This window comes from Rattus norvegicus, chromosome 3 (assembly GCF_021556685.1).
Source record: "Rattus norvegicus strain SHRSP/BbbUtx chromosome 3, alternate assembly SHRSP_T2T, whole genome shotgun sequence".
NCBI classification, from domain to species: domain Eukaryota; kingdom Metazoa; phylum Chordata; class Mammalia; order Rodentia; family Muridae; genus Rattus; species Rattus norvegicus.
The window spans coordinates 14,804,943-14,821,076 of record NC_141536.1 but is presented as its reverse complement, the minus strand read 5'-3'; the positions used below and the strand labels follow the sequence as shown (position 1 = coordinate 14,821,076).

Genomic DNA, 16,134 nt, shown 5'->3' with positions numbered 1-16,134 from the left:
AGGTATGTGAAGGTTCTAGCTTGGGTGTCATTGTTGTTGCTTTGGTTAGAGAGCCTTGGGTTCACCTGACTGGCTTGAATTTCTACTGACCTTCCCATTTCTGCCTCCTGAATGCTGGGATCACAGTGTGAGCTGGCACAGCCAGACTTTTTTTTCTTCTGGCTGGCTGAGAACTGGGCATGTAAACCAGGTGGCCTCCATTTTCTTTCTTTCTTTTTGCATCAGTTCTTACTTTATGGCCCGGGGCTGGTGTCCACCTACCTGAAGATCTTCCTGCCTTACAATAGAGGTATAAGCAAGCTACCAGGCCAGCAATTAATCTCCCTCTTTCTCTCCTTGAGGGTGACTTTGAACTTCTGATCCTCCTGTCTCTACATCCCTACCTAGGCACACTGCTATAAGCTCTGTCGCATTCCATGAGGGGCTGAGGTTTGCTGAGCTCTGGGTAAGTTCAGGGGTCCTGGAATGAGGTCCTCTCAGATACTAATGGACAAAGTGATCTGATATTGTAGAATTTTCTGGTTTGATTAGCCAGGTCTTCATAAACTGGGGCCCACTTGAATTAACTGAGATGTAATTAACACATTAAGATAATGAGGATTTTCCAGGCCTCTTTCTCTAGCCTTTTCCTCTCCCGTGCATTTTCTACCCACCCCTTTGCTGGCCTTAAGAGACCCACGCTTAGCAGGGCTGTGAGTGGAGTCTGTGCGAGGGAATATGCCTGTCCAGTTACAGATACAGCATGGAGTGCACATGTGTGTGCGCGTGCGTGCATGTGTGTCTGCGTGTGCATGTGTTGGAGGGGGGGCTGCCACAGAGCGCCTCGGGTCTCCTGAGCCTTCTGATTCCTTGAAGTCAACGTGGGGGACAGAGCATAGGTGTAGAGAATTCACCCAAACCCTGGTCAGGCAAAAGGCTGTGCCTGCCCTCTTCCTCTGAACATCCATTTGTTTCAAGGTCTTTCAATACACTCACCTCTTATAACTGAAATACATTTGTTTATTTTAAAGGACAGCTTAAATAGGCAATGCAGAAGGAAAGGTGGCCCCAGTGGCAGTAAACAGAAAGGAGTGAGCACCATCACCCCCAGGGGCAGGTGTCCCCCGGACAGCCATGGCTGCTGGCTTACAGGCTCTTTGGGCTCACAGGGGAAGTCACTAGGGATGGGGACAGGGTCCAAGGACAGGTGAGTATCAACAGAGCCTTCCTGTGTAATGAGATCAAAGAGTAAAGAACTGGAGAGAGCTGCCAGCTCTTCTGGGAATCCTCTGGGTCCCAGAATCGTCCTTGATCCCACATCCACGTCCATGGCAACTCGCACTCCTTAATCTGTATGTTCTTGTCCTAATGCCTTGGGTGAGGGTTGGGACACAGCATGAAAGAACAAGTCTTAGAACCAGCCAAAGGGTGGCAAGGCCTGGCAAGGGCCATGCCAGGGGAACCTTCGAGTCCTTCCTCAGGAAGACCATCCCTGACCGAAGCTGCCCACCCAGCGGCATGCCCATAGCACAGCTCCTTGCCACCCATTGGCCATGTGGCCCCAGCTGGTGAGCCCATGACCCTTTGCCCATTGCAGCCCAGGCCCCAGTCAGGCATAGAAAACCTGTTCAGCCTGGGGATGTAGCTCAATTTGTAGGGTGCTGGCTTAATGTACACAGGGCCATGGGCTTGATCCCCAGCACCCCATAAACCAGGAGTGGTGGAGGTACACACACCTGTAATCTCAGCACATAGGAAGACAAGTGGAGGCAGGAGGATCAAGGTTGTCCTCAGTTACAGAACAGGTTTGAGGCCAGCTTAAGTCACACAAAATGCTGTCAAAAGAGAAAAAAAAAGAAGAAAAGAAAAGAAAAAGAAAGAAAAGAAAAAAGAAAAAAAAGGAAAGGAGCTCACTCCAGAGAGATGATGGCTTAGGGCCAAAGCCGTACGACAAGGCCATGAGAAATAGAGGGGGAACACCAGACCCCAAGGAGCAGCCTATCAACCCAGGGGCCCCTAGGCTTGACATGGGCTGGCTAAGGAAGGGCCTAGGATCCCAGCAGAGCCAGAGGGAGACAAGACAGCTGGGCTGAGGCACAGGAAAAAATGGGCCGGCAGCGCTGGAGCCTCCGGCTGTGGCAGCATGAATCACCTCGGTTGGAAGCAAGAAGAGGGAACAACCCTAAGCGTCCTTGGCAATTTCTTTAGTGCTCAAATGTCCATGGGACAGGATAACAGCTTCCTGTGTCTGTGCACAGCCCGGCAGGGTGGAGGTGCTGGGCTCGAGCCAGGCTGCCTGGGGTCAGGGGGCAAGGGCGGGGTGGGCTGGGAACTGGCCGAGGGATCCAGTTACTTCAGGGAGTCAAGATAGGTGCAGACCTGGGAGAAGACAGTGTCCACTGAGCCTTCAGCATTGACCTGTGGGGATACGGACGATGAGGGCAGAGACGCCATGGCAGGATCCACACAACCCCACTCAATGCACTAAGGGGAAAAGGAGAAACCGAGGCAGGCCCCACTGTGAGCTCCTGCTAGAAAAGAGGCTCCTCCCACCTTGCGCACAATGCCGCGTTTGTCATAGAAGGAGATGACAGGTTCTGTGGCTTTGTAATACGTCTCCAGCCTCTTCTTGATGGTCTCCTCGTTATCGTCCACACGGCCACTGGTCTCCCCTCGCTTTAGGAGTCGTTGGGTCATGGTCTCGGGGCCTGCGTCCACATACAGTAGCAGTGTGGGCTGTGCGATCTGTGTAGGGGGGACATTGGATCATTGGGACCCATCCCTCCCTCCCTCCATCTCTCAAGCCCTACGTGAGACCCTCCCAGAATGACAATCCCTTCCCAAGGCAACCAGAGGGCCTTCCTGAAGCATATCCCTGCCTGTTCAGTTTAAACCTCTTCCACAGCTTCCTAGAACCTTCAAGAGAAAGCCCAGGGGTTGGGGATTTAGCTCAGTGGTAGAGCGCTTGCCTAGCAAGCACAAGGCCCTGGGTTCGGTCCTCAGCTCCAGAAAAAAAAGAGAGAGAGAGAGAGAGAAAGCCCAAAGTCCTTACCGGATCTAGAGCACCTATGAGTCATGCTCTTGGCCACCCGACCCCACCCCCACAGCTGCTCTCCTGTTCCTCCCCCCTACCCCTCCTTCCTTTCTTTGGCCATACTGGCCTATGCTTGTATCTGTCTCCATCCCATACCAAGCCAGTGCAGGTCTCCCTGTCACCCTTTCCCACAACTGAGATCAAAGGAACAGCAGCCAGAGTCTCACTCCTTCCAGGTGGTCTTCCCAGAGATGACCTCTACTCTATTCCTGGTCCCTTAGTCACTGACAGCCTCTAGGTGTTTAACTTAGTGACCTTCCCCTCCCCTCAGCCAGGATGGGAGCTGAGGGTTGAGTAAGGCTTGACTGACAAAGGAGTCAGAGTAGGGACGAGGTGAGGATTGCAAGGAATCTAAATGACTGCCATAAGCCACTCGTCACAAAGATGGCTTGGAGAGGTGTAAAGGCATAGAGCTTGGCCCTTCCAGACCTCGGTTCAGCCCCTTCACAATGGCCCCTGTCCAGGCTGGGCCTTGCATTGAAGCCAGAAATGGCTACCTTTCCCCTTTCTGGCTCGCACGACCCCTCAGAGTGGGGAGCCTATCTCAGGCACTGACAGATCCCTAAGCCTGGCCTGGTCTAGGCTGGCCCTATGAGGGAAGGAGGATTCTGGGTCTTCCTAGACCAGAGGGAAGGAAAAGCAGCCTTGGGCTGGGGCCCAGGCCAGGAGGTTAACAGTTTGGGGCCTCTGTCCTTTAGACCCCAGCTGAATCCAGTTTGGGGCCTCTGTCCTTTAGACCCCAGCTGAATCAGTCCCAGAGGCCTCTAAGTAGCTGACATCTCATCAGACTGTCACTTACAGCTCCTCTCCTGCCTTTGTAACCGGTAGCAGGCTACTGGGCCCTCTTGAGTCTGGTGTGTGTCTCCCAGGTGGGCGCGCATTCAGTGTGTCAGCATTGGAGAGATCCACCATCTGGTGACCTTGACGGTTTGCCAATTTAGAGTTGACAAAGGCCAGACCAAGGCTGCTGCCACCTGTCTATCAACCATCAGTTACCAAGGTCCTCTGAGTCCCCAGGGCCCAACACAGCGGACTCTGGATCCATTCTTTGGGTGGAGGTAGTAGGGCTTGTCTCTGGGCAATGTATCCCTGTCTGGAGCCTCAGTTTCTCAGTATGGAAATGGGTATCTAGTCTGAGGAATGGGTCTTAGATACTTCCCACCCCAAGGAAGCTCTGGGGATAGTCAGTAGGACAAGTTACTTCCAGGCCAGCTCCTTCTCCTTCAGTGTAGTTCCGGCTCCCCCTAATGTCAAGATCTGAGAACTTCAGCTATTTAGGCTCCCAGAGGCTGCCACCAAGCCCCGAGTGTGCAAGCAGCCTGAAGCTCCAGGAGTGACAGGCACTTTTATTTGCTGAATGTGGCCCTGAGTGTTGCAGGTAACCTCACACAACTGGGGAAATGGGAGGAAAGAAACAACATGCTCCTCAGGGAAGCTAGACCAACTCCCATTTCACAGAACGGTATGCCAAGGCTCAGAGTGAGACATGTTCCTGAGGTCTTTCATTCACTGAGAGGTGGTGACATACAGTCTCCTGTTTTCACCCTACCCTCCTCAGCACCTACAGTCTCACAATCCCCTGTGTGGCCTTCTGAGGTGTAAATGTGTACACGTATGTATGTGCCAGCATGTGGGTCCACATGCATGCACCCCTGTAGTGTGTGCTTCATGCAAGTGCACGCACACATGCACATGTGTGCAGTGTACCTGTGCATGTGGGCATCCTATGTTGCCTATTGGCTTGTGTAGGTGTGAATCCTGAGCGTCTGTGCATGTGGGGTTAGAAGCCCCACAGGATGAAGTCTCTCAAACCCTCATGCCTATCTCTGGGGTGGTTATGGCAGGTCCCATGAGGCCTTCCCACCTGCATACTGTAGACTCCGCCTCCATGGCCCCTCCCTCTCCGCTGCAGCCCAGCCCCCGGCCAACAGCCAATCAAGAGTCTTACCTTCCGTTCAAACTCTTCTCCCTGTTTCACCTCCCTCGGGTAGCCGTCAATCAAGAAGCCGTTGGAAGAGTCCACTTTGGCTAACATAGCATCCCGAAGCATGTCCAGCACCGTCTCCTGTTGTCCAGCACAGGGGGATCTTTGAGTCTTCTCTCCCCGCCCCTCTGGCCCTTGGCTTGTGCTGGCCCACTGAAGTGTGCCCTCTTTCCTGGAGTATGTGAGTCCCCACAAGCCCTCCTCTCCAGGGTTGGGCTTCAGTGAACCCGTACCAGCCTGGAAAGGTCCTGGTCTTGGTCCCAAAGCTCCTACAGGCCTCCCCTGTCCGCACCCTCTCCAAGCCAGGGGCTGGGGGAGGAGACAGATTGAGATACAATGGATTTATGGTTCTAAGCATGACATAAAGTATAGGGGTGAAGTGTGATAAAGAAGGGGACAAATGGGTCAGCGGGATGGCTCAGAGGGTGACATTTGCCACCAAGCTTGATAACCAGAGTTTGAACTCTGGGACCCACATAATGGAAGGAGAGAATCGATTCTTTTGAGTTGTCCTCTGACGGCCATGTTGGTGCCACAGAACATGCACGCCCCTCCCAATGAATAAATAAAATAACTGAAGGCAGACCACTCCAGTATAAGGCTAGGGGGTCTGAGCTCAAGGCAGGGCAGTTGGGAGGTCTGAGTGCCAACAGGGAAGATTATTCAAGCCATAGAGGAGTATGGTTGAGACAGAAAGTCTAAGACACTAGGGACGGAGAATGGGAGGCAGGGCTGCATCCCACAGGGTCTTAGCAATCTCTGGAAACAACTTTTGGCCAAGGACAGAAGAAGGGACCACAGAAGGTTTCAGAGCTAGAGAGAGCCACAGTCATCCTTGGCAGGGTGTCATAGGCTCAGACCCTCCACCAGTCCCCAACAGGGCCCACTCACCAGTGGCACCAGCTCTCCCTTCTCCATGATAGATGACAGCATCTTGCCCCTCGACGATCCAGAGCTGACTTCTGCCCGAAGCAGGTCCCCAGTAGAGAGGTGGGTGTAGCCATATTTCTGCACAATCTTCTCACACTGGGTACCTTTTCCTGAGCCAGGCCCGCCTGCAAGCACCCAGGCATTCAGAACCCTCCCCCAAAAAACCCACGAAGCCCCCAGCAGAACACTACCAGAGTCCTCAATGAGAGAAGAACAGAGTTCAAGGCAGTGCCTCACACCCCTTTAAACCCAGCACTTGGGAGGCAGAGGTAGGCGGAGCTCTGTGAGTTTGAGGCCCGCCTGGTCTACACAGTGAGTTTCAGGAGAGCCAGAGCTACATAGAAAGACCGTCTCAAAGAAAAAGAAAGAAAGAAAGAAAGAAAGAAAGAAAGAAAGAAAGAAAGAAAGAAAGAAAGAAAGAAAGAAAGAAAGAAAGAAAGAAAGAAAGGGAGGGAGGGAGGAAGGAAGGAAGGAAGGAAGGAAGAGAGAAAGAAAGAAGAAAAGAAAAGGGGCTGGAGAGATGGCTCAGTGGTTAAGAGCACTGACTGCTCTTTCAGAGGTACTGAGTTCAATTCCCAGCAACCACATGATGGCTTACAACCATCTGTAATAAGATCTGATGCCCTCTTCTGGTGTTCTGAAGACCCCTCAGTGTGCTCATATATAATAAATAAATAAATAAATAAATAAATAAATAAATAAATAAATAAATAATCTTAAAAAAAAAAAGAAAAGAAAAGAAAAAAAAATCCTGTAGTGCCTGCTCAGACCCTCCCTGGTTACCCACCATGTGCCTGCTGCAACTTACTTACCCACCACGAAGATGATCTTGGCCTTCTTCAGCTTGTCTGTGGAGAGAACGGGAGCAGGAATCAGTCACTCGTTAGACAAGCAGGCAGGGCCCATGAGCGACCCGGGCTTGGGCTGAGTGAGCTGGGACGAACACTGGGTGTTCTGGACAGGCGCAGACAGAGCATGGAGGCTAAGAACTCAGCTAAAGATTCAGAGGTTAAGGGACTGTGAGGGCAACCCCGTGGCGCCTCGGGTCGGGGAGGGCGGGACCCTAGGTCACCTCCTGTCTTTCTGTCTCCCTCTTCTTGGGGGTCACTAGACAAACAGCATCCCATGATCCTATCCTACTCCTGCTGCCACCTCTCCTCTGCCCCCTGGCTTTGGCCCTGCCGTGGCTGCCCTGGGCGGGCCAGCAGTACTAATGTGGAGCTGGCAACCGCAACGCGTTGCCATAGAGATGGTTGCCAGGGAGGAGGGCTGCTGTGGGCAAATGGAACTCTTACTCAGACAGGGAGTTAAGCAAACTTCCCAAACTGCCTCCTGAGGACCCACAGCCCTGGTGGCCTGCTGTGGAGCTGTGTGACTGAGTGAATGCAGGCCTAGCTAGTGGGAGTGAGGCCCTGTGCCCCATACCTGATGCTATGGAAAAGGGAGAGGGAAACTGAGGCCTAGGGAGGGAGGGGCTTAGCCAAGGGAACAACTGAACCCAAACTAGAACCCTGGGTTTTCTTCTGGGCTTCCTCCTTTAGGTTGGTTGGCAGGGACCTCAGTGTGATGCAGCCTTTCCAGGAGGAGGCATGCCTGAGGGCTGCCATGGGCCTAGAGCCCTGAGGGACTGCCAGGGAAGGGCCTAAGGCAGCTAAGGGGTAGATCCTCTACCACTACCGAGGTAGTAGCAGCAGCAGCAGCAGTATCTGTCAGACTCTTGAAAGAGCCACCCAGGCAGAGGCCCAGTGCCAGGGAACTGGCACTGCCAGAAGCTGGGGCCCACCCATTCCAGGCACTCAGCCCACATCCCAGAGCACAGAAGCCAGGAAGACAAGACTTTAGGGTCCACCCCACTAGCTGACAGGGGCACTGAGTCCCAGCAAGGGCCAGACATGAGCCTGCCCACTTCTCCAATCAATGCCCCGCCCCCACCCCACACCCCACACAGTTGATATGGCTGGAATTGCTGACCAGTACCCTCCTTCCTCAGAAAAGGGGAGACTTGGCTATAAATACCAACATAGGTGAGCTCTGGGGTCCCAGAAGCCTCAGGCGGGCCTTGTTGTGTCTTTGATTAGGATCCAAGCATAGGGAGGAGGAGGAAGCCTGGGGCCTCCTCAACCCTCTCAGACAATCTCCGTGAGTCCACCCCTTAACACACAGGCACTCTGAGGCCAGGAAGGGATCACATACCTTCCATCCTGCTGAGGTCTGGGAGCTAGGTCAGCGCTCTGCAAGACAAGGCACAGGCAGGGGTGAGGGGTTCTCCTCCCACCCCTGACTCAGCTTCCACCAAGCCCCACCCACAGCAGTAAGTGCCAGGCTCCTGCTTGCAATTTCCAACCGGAGAGGCCAAGGGTGTAGAGAGATACCCAGGAGGCAGAATGACCTTGGAAAAATCACCTTCCTGCTGGCTTCTATTGCCTCTGTCACCCCTCCAGTGTGTGCCTTGGTCTGCTGGAGGTGCCTGGGTAGAGGTCAAAGAGGGTGTGAACAACTCTATGGTATCTCTCCCTAGCAAGTGAGGGCGGCCTCTGTTATGTGCCTTGACAACACTCCCAGGGGCCAGGACGCTGGCAGGAGTCTCCTCCTTGCCTGGGACCTGGACAGGTGGCAGAGACACTCCTGGGGCTCAATCCTGTAAGGTTTGTTTTGTTCCTTTTGAGACAGGGTGCATTCTCTGTAGCCCAGGCTGGCTTCAGACTAACAGCCATCCTACTGCCTCAGCCTCCCCACCTGGGCCTGCAGGTGTGCGTTACCTCCCCTGGCCCTGTGTGGTTTGTTTTCGTTGTTTTTAATTTTCTGTGTATGCTTGCCTGCCTGCATGCACGTAAGCGTACCACGTGACTGCAGTCCACGAAGAGGCCAGAAAGGGGTGTGGAGTCCCTTGGAATTGGAGTTACAGTTGCGAGCCACCATGTGGGTCTTCAGAACAGAACCCAGGTCCTTTGGAAGAAGCAGCCAAGTGCTCTTAGCTGCTGATGCCTCTCTAGCCCTCTAGCCCCTTTCCAGTTTTTTTTTTTTTTTTTTTTTTTTTTTTGTTCTTTTTTTCGGAGCTGGGGACTGAACCCAGGGCCTTGTGCTCCCTAGGCAAGCGCTCTACCACTGAGCTAAATCCCCAGCCCCCCCTTTCCAGTTTTTAAGGTGGTCCCTGGCTCCTGCCTGAAGCAGGCCCAAGCCCACCTCACACATTGCCTTACCACACCCTCCCTTCCCCCCAGGGAATTTACTTCACTCACAGCCCCCAGCTAGCCTGTCCTTTCTTCACAGCCACCCACCCTCCAGCCTCTTCAAAACTATGGCCTCGGGGTTGGGGATTTAGCTCAGCGGTAGAGCGCTTGCCTAGGGAGCGCAAGGCCCTGGGTTCGGTCCCCAGCTCCGGAAAAAAAAAAGAAAAAAGAAAAAGAAAAAGAAAAAAAAAAAAAAAAACAACTATGGCCTCACAACCTACCATCCTAAGACCACCAATACCGGGTTGGGGATTTAGCTCAGTGGTAGAGCGCTTGCCTAGGAAGCGCAAGGCCCTGGGTTCGGTCCCTAGCTGGGGGGGGGGGGGGGTGAACCAAAAAAAAAAAAGACCACCAATACTGCTCTTGTCAGCCTTCTGCCCTGGGTCTGTGTCTCTGGTATGTGTGTCCCAGGTACATACCTGCTTCTGTCCTGTCACCCGGGCTTCAGGGACCTCTCCACCCACACTGAATAGTCAGTCCTAAATCAGCATGAATGTTCCCCACAACCCATCCTACCTCTGCCCTGCACCCTCGTACCCCAACCATCTTCTCTCCAATCAAGACCATAGTCCACCTCTACAGAGCCCCTGAAACACACACACACACACACACACACCACACACACTACACACACACACACACTACACACACACACACACACACACACACACACACACACGGACAGAGCAATGGTATTTCCCCTGGCAAGGAACAATCATGTGACCCTCCTACTCACAGGCTTTTATATATGGTCCCCTGGGCTCCCTAAACCAAACCTGAACCCCTCAACATACCAGTCAGGGACTGGGCAATCTGGCCCGTCCTTTCTCTTCCACTTTAATGTCCCCTCCCGCCAGGCCTTTGCAGTGTTACACACCAAATGCTTCGGGGATGTCTTTCTCCAGTGCTACTGGAGGCCCCAGCTCAAGTGTCACCTCCTTCAGGATGCCTTCCTAGATTCCACCCCACAGTCCCACACTGACAGGTTCTCTCTCTGAACTTCTAGTTGCAAGGCACCCAGCTTAAGGTGTCAGAACATTCATGTACACCGTGGGTCTTGTCCCTGTCCCTGGTTGGGCCTGACCAGGGATGTCACCGGCCTGGGACTCTCATTCCACCCTGCCTGCCATCTGGGGAAGGAATTGAGGCTTGGGGAGGAACACAGACTAGCCTCAGACTCTGGCTGGGGTCAAGCTCAGACCTGGTACCCCTAAACCAGACAAGAACCTCGAGCATTTTGCACAGATGCATGGTCTGATCCATGCAGCCGCTAGGCCTACAGAGTGTGCGGGTGAGAGGCATGGAGCTGCCAAGAACTTCAGCAGCTGCCCAAGGGAGGAGCTGGACAGCCACCAGGATGTCCTAGGAGATCACTCCCTCTACTTGCCCCACCCCCTCCTGGTAACCTAAGTCCCTCTGTCCCACAGACACCTGCCGCTTCTTTGGCCTAAAATAACTTAGGTGATGAGGAGGCCTCCAGGAGGCCAGGGGTCCCAGACAGAGTAAGGTTACAGGGCTAAGCAGCCAGGCCTTATAAGGTTCCCTGGGTCAGGGCCCCAGTGCTCCTATATATGACTGTCTTCTAGGTGGTTCAAGTTGCAGAGGCCCAAGGGGACAAACTTCCCCAATCACGACGCCTGGTTGTCCCAGATGCTAAATCAGCAAAAGCCCTCAGAGAGGCTTTCAGATAGGGTTCAAGCCACAACACCATCACTCGGCTGTGTGACCTTGGGCAGCTGATGTCCCCCTCTCTGGCCAGCCTTGCTGCTGCTGAAGCATCCTGGGTAAGCTGAACAGACCCGTGAGTCAGGTAGGAAGGCTCCTGTGGAGCCCCTGATTCTGCAGGAGGTGATGGCCGGGCTCTAAGGCCCCAGGTCCTCCCAACACTTGAAGTGGCATTACAGCTCTTGGAACACACAGATTGCCCTATCTAGGTTCTCTGGGAAAAGGAGATAGGCCTCTGTCCTTCCCTTGTGCCTCAGGGCCTCAGCAGGGATGTGCCAAGGGCATGGATGGGACTGAAGCCCAGGAACATCAGCTGGGACAAAGGGGGTCTGGGAAGCTAAGAGGACAGGGACACACACATTGCCACAGGGCGCATGCATCCAGAGCTGCTAGGACACACATGCAAACACACACAGCTCATAGCCATGGTTACAAACATTTAAGACACACAGAACCCAAGGGGAGCCTGACACCAGCAACCCCCACCTTCCCACAGGTGATGTCTCCCCACTCCTCTTGGAGGCTTCCACACGGGCAGACAATGGAGCAGTCACACACTGACCTGGGGGAGGGTGTGGTGGGCGCTGGGGCCAGTGCGTGCCCTGCCTGTCCTCTCAGCCGCCTGCAAAGGCGGCTATTTATAAGGCTGTCAGCGCGCACGCATGGCATGCTGGGAGCCAGCACTCTGGCGAGATGGCAGAGAGGAGGGAGGAGGGAGCGGGGAAAGGAGGAGGAGAGAGAAGGAGCAGGGACTCAGATGGAAAGCTTAGTTAAGAGTGAGCAGCGTCCCCACCAGGCGCCCCCAGGGACTGAACCTGCACACAAAGTGTCTGTGCCACCACACGGTGACCACGTTACTTCTCACGGACAAGGGGAAGATGATGCTCAGACAAGTTGTGTTTGTGAAATCTCACAGTGTATAGGTGGCAACGAAACCAGACTAGGGAAGTAAGGAGGGAGGGGGACCAGGATGTAAACTTTGATGTTCCAGAGGTTCTGCGACCCCCTATCTGAGACATCTCCACTGTTGGAAAAGACTCTCGAGCTCTTCCCGGACTCTAAATATCTGGCGGTTTGGTAGATGTTAAGTCAGCCTTGAACCCAGGAAGCCGCTGGGCAGTGCCCCGTAGTTGAATGCGGAGATAGGGACATTCAGAAAGCTATGTGTATCCAGATTGGGGGACGGCTAAGTATGATGGGGACTCTCACTTGTGAGCACGGGGCGGGGAGAGCACTATACCTGCAGCAGCAGACTCCAGCTGTGCCCAGGGAACCCCTGAGCACAGAGCAGGACCCAGAGGTCCCCGGAGACTCCCCGTGTGGAAAGCCATGTGCTTGTGGAGCTCTCTACAGGATCAGTGGTATAGGGTATTGGATACTCGAAGCAGCGCAGGGCAGAGGGACCGGCACAGTTCAGAACACACGGTCAGAACGCATGCGCATGCGTGCATTTGAGCATCAGCCCGCTTATGGCCTCCAAAGCATGGCTCCAAATGGCAAGGACGGGTGAAATTGAAAACCGTTTGGTAAATGCTCAGGAGTCACAGACCGTTTGGGTGGTGCCTGAACAGCAGCAGCAGCAGCCTGCATACCAAGGTCTAGTCCCAATTCTGCCACTGTGGGGGCAGATGCAATGCGTCATCATCCTGTGTTGGTTTGAAAGGCCCGCTCGAAAGACATAGGAGGTTGTGGAACTTGAGGAGAAAGCAGACTGATGATGTTATCCAAACTTACCAGATCTGACACCGAAAACACCTGTGGGGACAGGGGTTATACAGGAAGGTTGTTAATCCCAGCGGGGCCTGATTGGGGCCATAGTGCCGCAGGGTGCATAGAGAAACTCTGAGAGAGAAAGAAAACCTCACTTGCTGGGGTAGCAGGCTCCTTCATGAAAGACATGATGCACACCTGTCCAGGCCCAATCTCACCTGAATAAACATTATTCTGAATGCAGGTAGGGTTAAGGATGTAAATTTGGTGAGAGCAATGTCGAACGCAAGAAACCCTGGGTTCAGGCCATGTAAACTGGATGAGGTGGTGCAAGCTTTTATGATTCTGGCCCTAGAGGGAAACGGACAGGGGCATCAGAAATTCAAGGCCATCCTTGGCTATATAGGGGCTATCAATTTCAGGCCAGTCTGTTTTATATAGAGGGTTTCAAGGCAGCCTGGGCTATACGGAGACACTATCTGAAGAAGCTAGCTCAGTGGTTAGGAGTACTTGACTTTAAAGAGGACTCAAGTTCAAGTCCCAGTACCCACATGGTAGCTCACAACTGAAACTCCATTTCCAGGGGATTAGCCTTCCAACGGCACCAGACACACTCATGGTGCACATATATCCCTGCCAGCAAGGCACTCATATATACAAAAACCAAGAAATGGAAAACTAAGGAAGAACCCTAACATGGACGTGTCTTGGCTCAGGGAGGGTGCCTCTCCTGCTGTCCTCTGAGGAGCTGGATGGACCAGGATGTTCCCTCCATACATTTCCCCCTTCCTGCCCACGATCCTTTTCTTCCTCTCCCCTTTTCCCTTGAGACCTAACCTCACACATCTCTTCTGATTCTCCTGCCTGCTGGGTCGCTGGGACTACACCCCACCATGCCATCTTCTTGGTGCTAAGGGTGGAGTCAGAGACTTCTTCCGGGTAAGCAAGCTCTGCTTCCACTGGGCTGCATCCACGGGCTCTCTTCTATGTTTTTTTTTTTTCTCTTGTAAACATTCACTGTGTGGGGCACATGAATGTGTGGGCTCACTGTGCCATTGCACAGTGGTGGACGTCACAGGACAACCTGCAAGGGTGGGTCCTCTTCTTCCACTGTGTGGAGCTTAGGGATTGAATTCAGGTCGTCAGTTTTGGCAGGAAGCACCAGCACTTACTTGGTCATCGCTCTGTGCTTTAATTAAAATATTTTTTGGGGGGATGGGGATTTAGCTCAGTGGTAGAGCGCTTGCCTAGCAAGCACAAGGCCCTGGGTTTGGTCCCCAGCTCTGAAAAAAAGAAAAAAGAAGGAAAAAAATATTTTTTGTAATTAGATTTATTTTTATTTTTTCAAAGATTTACTTATTTTATGTATATGAGCTGTCCAGACACACCAGAAGATCAGATCTCATGACAGATGGTTGTGAGCCACCATGTGGTTGCTAGGATTTGAACTCAGGGCCTCTGGAAGAGCAGTCAGTGCTCTTAACCACTGAGCCATCTCTCCAGCCCTATTTTTATTTTTAAAATGTATTTATTTATTATATATAAGTACACTGTAGCTGTCTTCATGCACACCAGAAGAGGGCATCAGATGTCATTACAGATGGTTGTGAGCCACCATGTGGTTGCTGGGATTTGAACTCAGGACCTCTGGAAGAGCAGTCTGTGCTCTTAACCACTGAGCCATCTCTTCATCCTGTAATCAGATTCACTGATGTGTATTTTGCTGGCATGTATGTATGTGTGGTGTAGTGCCCACAGGAGTCACAAGAAGGCTTTGGATTCTCTGGAACTGGAATCTCTGATCACTTTTAAGCACCATGTGGGTTTTCAGAATCAAACCCTGGTCTTGTAAGAAGACCTACTGTGCTGCAGCCCTAGTTATGGGCACTTGGGGCAAGAGTGTGGGTACTTGGGATTGAACTCAGGTCCTCTGTAAGAACAAGTGCTTATAACCATCAATCCACCTCCCCAGCAGCCACCTCATTCTCACCCCTCCCCTGCATGTCCTTCCCCTCAACCCCCTCTACCCTCCCCCTTCCCCCAAAAACCCCTCCCCCAAGCCCCCTACCCCCCTTGAGACTCAAGGTGTGTCTATGTGGCCTTGGCTGTCCTGGAACTCATTATGTTCACAAAGATCCACGTGGCCTCTGCCTCCTAAGTGCTGAGATTAAAGACACAGGCAACCGGGGCTGGGGATTTAGCTCAGTGGTAGAGCGCTTACCTAGGAAGCGCAAGGCCCTGGGTTCGGTCCCCAGCTCTGAAAAAAAGAACCAAAAAAAAAAGACACAGGTAACCATGCTGGCTTTAGGATTTTATTTTTAATTTATGTGTATGTGTGAGTATGTATCATGTGCTTGTTCATGTGTGTGTACCTGTAAAGGCCAACGCGGCATCGGATGCCCTGAAGTTAGAATTGTAAGTGGTTGTGCGCCACCTTGAGGTGGGTGCTGGGAATCGAACCCAGGTCCTCTGGAAGAGCAACAAGCACGCCTAACCACTGAGCCATCTCTCTAGCCTTCAGCTTCACTAGCACAGCCACTAGTGAAGCCAGAAAATTCTAAAGCATGATCAAATAAAAGAGAAAGCAGCTTAAAATTCTTAAAAAAAATCTTTTGGGGACCGGGGGAGATGGCTCAGCAATTCAAAGTGCTCCCTGCTGTGTCCAGGGGAACCAGGTTTGCTTCCAGTCACTCACAACTGCATGGCCCCTAACAGCCAGTAACTCCAGCTCGGGGAGAAGCCAATACTTCTGGCTTCCTTGGCCAGCTGAGCTCAAACACACATGCCCACACACAGACGCATAATGAAAGAATGAAATTAAATATTTTGACTACAGAAAGAATCCCAGGCCTTGAAAACAAACCCCACAGGGGTGAGAATGGAGGAGGAGTAGATGACCCTAGGCCAACCACACTGAAGCTCTCGGCTGGATCCGCCGTAGGTCAGCGCTTGAAGGAGGAATGGAAATGGCTGTGCCCCAGGTGCGCGGGTGGCACAGGCAGAACACCTGTGGGAGAGCAGAGGCTCATGGGAGAAATTCTATCCAGACACGATGGACAGGATCCAGTTTCCCAGCAGCTTTGGCACTGGAGTTCCTGGAAGTGTGCTGTCTCTCCCGGCCCACAAGGGGCTCAAGACACCACTAATTTGACACCGGAAGCTTCTGTTCCTCAGGTTTCCTCCTCAATGCCTGCATCACAATGGTTGCTGGACTCCTGATCCCACCACAGCCTGCCGCTGTCCCATGGAGGCCCGCAAACAAAAAGCGTCGGGGTGGGGCTGCTGGCCAATTGGCCCTGCGTTGAGTAACAACTGGTCCCGGCTGACACGGCTTCACTGAGGCGACCTCATATGAATCTGTGGCATCTGATGAACCATACAGGACAAGGAACAAAGGCTAGGTGTCTCTCTTGCCTCCCTGCCCTGGTGGCCCACCATCTTACCTGGCATGGAGCCCAGGACAGCTCTCTTTCTGACCCCCT

The 16,134-nt window shown here is 52.9% G+C and overlaps 1 protein-coding gene across 9 annotated transcripts; it reads right to left on the bottom strand.

Annotated features, from left to right (window-relative positions):
• Window positions 1–978: 978 nt before the first annotated feature.
• Ak1 (adenylate kinase 1) lies at window positions 979–11,556 on the bottom strand. 9 transcript variants are annotated; one of them, XR_015681258.1, is made up of 9 exons: window positions 11,505–11,556; window positions 8,828–8,933; window positions 8,181–8,218; window positions 6,800–6,835; window positions 5,949–6,112; window positions 5,022–5,138; window positions 2,533–2,724; window positions 1,540–2,397; window positions 979–1,417 (listed from the first exon to the last, which is right to left on the bottom strand). XR_015681258.1 is itself a non-coding variant. In XM_087647964.1 (8 exons), the coding sequence occupies exons 3-8, from the start codon at window positions 8,185–8,187 to the stop codon at window positions 2,329–2,331; spliced, it is 585 nt and encodes a 194-aa protein (XP_087504090.1). In that variant the 5' UTR covers window positions 8,188–8,218; window positions 8,828–8,933; window positions 11,505–11,556; the 3' UTR covers window positions 979–2,328.
• Between the last annotated feature and the right edge of the window lie 4,578 nt (window positions 11,557–16,134).